This window comes from Aquarana catesbeiana, linkage group LG10 (genome assembly GCF_042186555.1).
Source record: "Aquarana catesbeiana isolate 2022-GZ linkage group LG10, ASM4218655v1, whole genome shotgun sequence".
Lineage (NCBI taxonomy): Eukaryota > Metazoa > Chordata > Amphibia > Anura > Ranidae > Aquarana > Aquarana catesbeiana.
In genome coordinates, this window is record NC_133333.1 from 205,728,915 (window position 1) to 205,735,718 (window position 6,804).

At 41.4% G+C, this 6,804-nt stretch overlaps 1 protein-coding gene across 1 annotated transcript in view; it reads right to left on the reverse strand.

Annotated features, from left to right (window-relative positions):
• The window catches only part of LOC141111144 (nicotinamide N-methyltransferase-like), a 77,208-nt gene extending 71,152 nt beyond the window's left edge, over positions 1 to 6,056 (reverse strand). Inside the window, exon 1 of the mRNA XM_073603185.1 lies at positions 5,801 to 6,056. Coding sequence (XP_073459286.1) covers positions 5,801 to 5,945 — 145 coding nt within the window. The 5' untranslated portion in view covers positions 5,946 to 6,056. The remainder of the gene's footprint in view (positions 1 to 5,800) is intronic.
• Between the last annotated feature and the right edge of the window lie 748 nt (positions 6,057 to 6,804).

Consider the following 6,804-nt stretch of genomic DNA (forward strand, 5'->3'; position numbering starts at 1 on the left):
TAGCCACCAGGCAGCCCCACGCATGTTCTCTGCATCTCTGTGTGCGAACCAGCCCTAAGTCCATAGCCATGCTCAGTGTCACAAGCAATATACAGTATATTGGCGTAAGTATTGGGATGCCTGCCTTTAAACACACATTAACTGTAATGGCATCCCAGTATTAGTATTGGGTTCAAAACTCATTTGGCCCACCCTTTGCAGCTATAACAGCTTCAACTCTTCTTGTCCACAAGGTTTAGGAGTGTGTCTATGGGAATGTTTGACCATTCTTCCAAGTGCATTTGTGAGGTCAGGCACTGATGGACAAGAAGGCCTGACCTACAGTCTCCTCTCTAATTTATCCCTAAGGTGTTCTGTTGTGTTGAGGTCAGGACTCTGTGCAGGCCAGTCAAGTTCCTCCACCCCAAAATCACTCATCCATGTCTTTATGGACCTTGCTTTGTGCACTGGTCCAAATGATTTGGTGGAGGGGGATTATGGTGCGGGGTTGTTTTTCAGGGGTTGGGCTTGGCCTCTTAGTTTCAGATAAGGGAACTCTTAAGGCATCAGCATACCAAGACATTTTGGACAATTTCATGCTCCCAACTTTGTGGGGACAGTTTGGGGAAAGCCCCTTCCTGTTCCAACATGACTGCACACCAGTACACAAAGCAAGGTCCATAAAGACATGGATGAGCAAGTTTGGGGTGGAGAAACTTGACTGGCCTGCACAGAGTCCTGGCCTCAACCCGATAGAACACCCTTTGGCTGAATTAGAGTAGAGACTGCAAGCCAGGCCTTCTCATCCAACATCATTGCCTGGCCTCACAAATGCACTTCTGGAAGAATGATCAAACATTCCCATAGGCATACTAAACCTTGTGGACAGCCTTCCCAGAAGCTGTTCTAGCTGCAAATGGTGGGCCAAATCAAATTTTAACCCTACGGACTAAGACTGGGCTGCCATTAAAGTTCATGTGTGTGTAAAGGCAGGCGTCCCAATACTTTTGGCTATATAGTGTATCTGGAAAAGACTTACAATGGTGGTGGAACCCTCCTACACATAACTACTACAATTAGACATAGTTATAGGACCTGGGAGATGAGACAACTTCTCTACATGAAGTAACATGGTTGGGATTTGAACCCAGACCCTCAGAAATACTAAGCAGAAGTTCTAACCTCTAAGCCACAGAACTGCCACGTGTGCAACCCTCCTACACATAACTACACATAAATACACATAAAAACACATAAATACTGTATTTCTGTGGACATACAGGTGATGGAATTACATTACTCAAGAGTTATTCTTCTTGATTTATTCTGTGATATTTGGTGTTTTTTTGTGGGTGAGAGTAGAATATTACCCTCAAATTTTTGGGAATTACATTTTGATTTCTGATGTTGGTACACATATCACATTTTTTGGGCTCAAATTATGAATATTTGGAAATAATACAAAGCACAAAAAATTGTGATTCATTTTAAATTTTCATCAGCAATGGTATTGTTTGTGGATTATAAAGACACCTGTGTGAGTTTGGGGTAAAGATTATTGTGAGATGAAGAGTAACAAGTGAAAGTGACAGAGAAAAATATATTTTATCAAAACATCAAAACATTCCACATTGTAACATTCTTAAAATCAAAATATTTTAAGTAGAAGCAACAATGTTGCAAAGGAAAATTTATTTCACAGAAAGATACATTTCATCTCAACATTAAAAGGTTTTTTGTGAAAGTTAGAATTGTTCCATTAGAATCAATGACTGAAACTTCATTTGGACTAAATTAGAGCAGATTTTAACTCCCAAAAAATGCTCTCTAATTAGCTCTCATTTTGGTATTTACTATACCTCCAGGTAAAAAAGACACTTGGGTTAAAATGAGAGTTATTTTCAGGTCTGAGCATGCTCAGTTGTGTTGGCACCTAGTTGTCCAAAACGGGGAATTTTTCACTTTTCAGACTTTTAAAGATATTTCAGTGTAGAAATTACTTTTTCACACAGTTTAAAAGCAGATTATCTTTAAATAATATACCGCATATTTCAGTACTATTTAGGCAATTATATCATGCTCTAAACATTATTTCCATGTGCAATTCTCTAGGTTTTAGCAGAGTAAGGGTTTGGGCTCTATTTAGTTTCAGGGAGCTATAGTAAATTCGATTTTGGGAGAATTTTCTCACCAGCGCTATAGTGAATACCGTTTTAGCGCGAATTAGCGCTTTAGCGCTAATTCGCGCTAAATTGCCGCAAATTATCGCTAATTCGCGGCAATTTGCGCGAATTAGCGCTATAGTAAATGACCCCCTATATTACATTATCACATTGTTCCATCAAGGCTAGCTCATGTCAGGAGGCCTTATATCCCTACCTTATCCCTTTCTTCTATACCCATTCCCCTCCTTTCCCCCCCCTTGTCTCCCCCCCCCCCACCTCCCTATCCTTTTCCTTCCCCTTCCCTTGTCCCCTTTTCCCCTTTGGGTTTTCCTTTTCCCCTTTTCTCCCCTTTCTCACTGTTTCTTGCCCTTTCCCTCAATACCCCCCGTCCCCGTCCCTTCCCCTCTCTCCCCTCTCCCCCCCTGGTTCTTTCTAATCTTATTTCATTAAAATACTATCTTATTGGGAGGCACATTGGTTTATTGTTCCAATTACCATTGGTATCATATATTCCTATATCTATCTTGTTACATACGTCCCCATAGTGTATGAATACTGCCTAGGCCTTGCCGGATCGGCACTGTTTTTGGGCTTCCATCTCAGTGATATCAAACTCGCAATATGTATCTACGTTGTTATATTTCAGTTATTGTTATCTTAGTCTATTTGAGTTATATTTATTTGATGTTTTGTATATTTCAGTAATCTGTTTTATGCTCCTGAAGAAGCGCTATGGCGTGCAACATGTTGAGCAAGCTCTAGACACCGATTATTACCAACTACATAGCTCTTTTGTAACCACAAAGTAACCTCATGGTGGAAGGATTGGTATTCCATTTTCATATAATCTATCTACATAATATTGAGCTATGTATGGAGTGCATAATTGTAACTGTGTCTTTATGAACTGATTTCTGTATCTGTCCTTTTTGTACTCTTGTTTTTAAATCAAACTTTATATATTGAATAAAATTGAGCTTTTAATTATATAACAGTGGTTATTGTGCCTACAAAGTCCAAAGCCCAGACTTATTTTTATGACTACAGCACTGGGGTTTTGATTTAGTACCCAATAGGTCTTTTTGTGTTATGTATTTTTACACTTTGTTTTATTGAATTAGGGATAGCGCCACACTTTTTATTTCTAGTAAGTGTGGGGACACATTATAGTGTTGGCAACTGCCCTTGGCTGTTTTTTGTCATATTAGTTGGTATTGGTTAGCGCATAAGTAAACATATTCTCTTTATCCACTGCCCTACTGACGTCGTCCTCTGCTGTACTGACGCCATCCTCTGCTGTACTGACGCCATCCTCTGCTGTACTGACGCCTTCCACTGCTGTACTGACGCCTTCCACTGCTCTACTGACTAACACCATCCACTGCTCTACTGACTAACACCATCCACTGCTCTACTGACTGACATCATCCACTGCTCTACTAACACCATCCACTGCTCTACTGACACCTTCCACTGCCCTACTGACGTCGTCCTCTGCTGTACTGATGCCGTCCACTGCTGTACTGACACCATCCACTGCTGTACTGCCGCCTTCCACTGCTCTACTGACTGACACCTTCCACTGCTCTACTAACTGACACCTTCCACTTCTCTACTGACACCTTCCACTGCTCTACTGATTGACACCATCCACTGCTCTACTAACACCATCCACTGCTCTACTGACTGACACCATCCACTGCTCTACTGACTGACACCATCCACTGCTCCACTGACTGACACCGCCCACTGCTCTACTGACACCGTCCACTGCTCTACTGACACCTTCCGCTGCCCTATTGACTGACACCATCCACTGCTCTACTGACACCTTCCACTGCCCTACTGACATTGTCCACTGCTCTACTGACTGACACCATCCACTGCTCTACTGACACCTTCCACTGCCCTACTGACACCGTCCACTGCTCTACTGACTGACACCATCCACTGCTCTACTGACACCGTCCTCTGCTCTATTAACACCGTCCTCTGCTCTATTGACACCGTCCTCTGCTCTATTGACACCGTCCTCTGCTCTATTGACACCGTCCTCTGCTCTATTGACACCGTCCTCTGCTCTATTGACACCGTCCTCTGCTCTACTGACACAGTCCTATGCTCTACTGACACCGTCCTCTGCTCTACTGACACCGTCCTCTGCTCTACTGACACCGTCCTCTGCTCTACTGACACCGTCCTCTGCTCTACTGACACCGTCCACTGCTCTACTGACACCGTCCACTGCTCTACTGACACCTTCCACTGCTCTACTGACACCTTCCACTGCTCTACTGACACCGTCCACTGCCCTACTGACACCGTCCACTGCTTTACTGACACCATCCACTGCTCTACTGACTGACATATTTATATTTTTACAGTAACATTTTTTAAAGGTCTTCCTTACTGTTTAGTTAGGCCTTGCTGGATAATTTCTTTAAAAAAGCGCTGAACCCTGGTGGTCTTTGATCTCTTTCATGTTCAGGTAGATCTGCACCTCTCAAAGGTTGTCTACCCCTGCTCTAGGATATTCAAAAGATTTTGGAGAAACTGTCCACATTTTGACATACCTCTCCAATTCTTTTCAATTACCCTCTCAATATGTAAATAAAGATCTAAAATAACTGTTTAGCCACTTGGAGTATCTTGGCGCTTGCTGGAGGTGGCAGGTGGTAGTGGGGGAGGGCCCAGGTCAACTTTTGCATCGGGACGCACAAGCTTCAAGCTACGCCTCTGATCACATAGTAAACACTTTTTTTAATGGCCCAAAAACGTCAACATACTACAAAACTATAATAGTCCGAGGCAGTTCAATACAACACAGAAAAAAAATACATACAAATGGGGCATAACAGTACAAGCCCAAACTTTTTCTTCTACTTTAGCATTATGTTCTATTTTGTGTACATTGGTGGTATACAATCTCAGTCAAATTCTGTTTCATTGTAGATTGTAACACAACAACATGCAGGGAAGTCCAAGGGTGACCATTGAATCATTTTTTTTCCAAAGAAACAAATGGATTCTCCAGTAAGAAATAAAGCATTTATCATAACATAATTTAAATAGGAGGATGGAGCTATGGGGACTTCCATTCCCAATTGGCTCCTCCAGGTAGCCACAATACCAGGCAGATGTAGGAGCATTTATGTATATGACTGATACTCTTAGGGCTGTTTAAAATTGGTGGCTGAGGGAAGGGGGAAGGGCTTGGGAAGGTAAAAACAGGGGGTTGAGCTGCAATTTTACTGCCCCCTGACTGCCCACCTGAATACAGATATGCATTTGCTCAGGGCTGTACACATGCCATGATCAAAATGCTTTGCTTCACAGCCATGGCAACAATTAAACCCCCTATTGTGTTTTTTGTCATACTTCACTTCAAGTAAATGGGGCTGCACCGCAACCGCCCTACAACCGTTTGAAATGTATGCGTTTGCAGAACAATGAGTCCTCATTTTGAGGGTTAAAACGGGCAGTGAGGAGGCGACATATTGCTTCCTCACTGCCTGTCAAACTCCCTCTGAAAAGCAGTCCACTGCAGATTGCTTTTCAGAGGGGCGGCAATAATAGCCACATGTGTGAACGAGCCCCTATTTTTTTAATATAAAGAGGTCTTGTATATTTAATCTACTGATATATATTGTACATACCGTGGCAGAACCAGTAGTGAAGATTCATCATTGGAAATCTCAAAGAATCATCTGCAACGTCCTCCTTGTCAGAGAAAAATGAATTTGAATATTCTCTGGAATCCATTCCATGTATATGATAGAATTTATGTGTTAAGGAATCCATCGTCCTACAATACTGAACAGACCTTATTTCACCTCTTTGGTATCTACTTTCTATTATACAATACTAATACTGACATTCAATTTAAAGTCATCTGGAATAATACAGCAAATTCATTAGCATGTAATTCAAAATGATCAAACAACTGTTATTTATTTTCCCAGAACAATCATGAGGAAGCACCTGACTGAGGGATGATCTCCGCATGGGTTTCAATATGTTTATTTTTCCATATAATATCTGCAAGTGTACAATTTTTGTAAGAATTAAAAAATAAAACCATCAAAATAAAAATACAAGAAGAAAGACTAAAGTAAAAATATGTTGACCAATATAACTAGACGCCACCTGAAATGAGGACTGTAGTCTCTGATCTGCATTCATGTCCTAAATAATAAAACAAAGATGAGAATGACAGTTAGATGTACCCACATTGATAGAAAGTTAGATATGCAAGTTTGCAATGATGGAATAGAGGCAAGGAACAGGTGAATGTCAAAGTCCTAATTATTATAACACCAGCACATTTTGCAGATGTTCAGGGTCAATAAAACAAATTAAGACAGGTAGGTGTTACAGAACGTCCCACACTCTGCTTGAGTGCTTCTGTTGATACACAACCTCCTCCGATCTGGACCTTATCAGATATTACAGCCACATGTTGCAACCAAGAACTAGGTGAGACTAGCTCAGTTACAAGACTGGAACAAGTTCCACTACATACACAATAATGCAAATATTTACCCAAAACATCACACAATTGGTTAGGTAACGAGGTAGGGCTGACTCATGGCTACTCCCTCCCTCTAGCAACTACTAGCTGACAATGATATAATTAACATGCTAATTAACTCTGCACTTA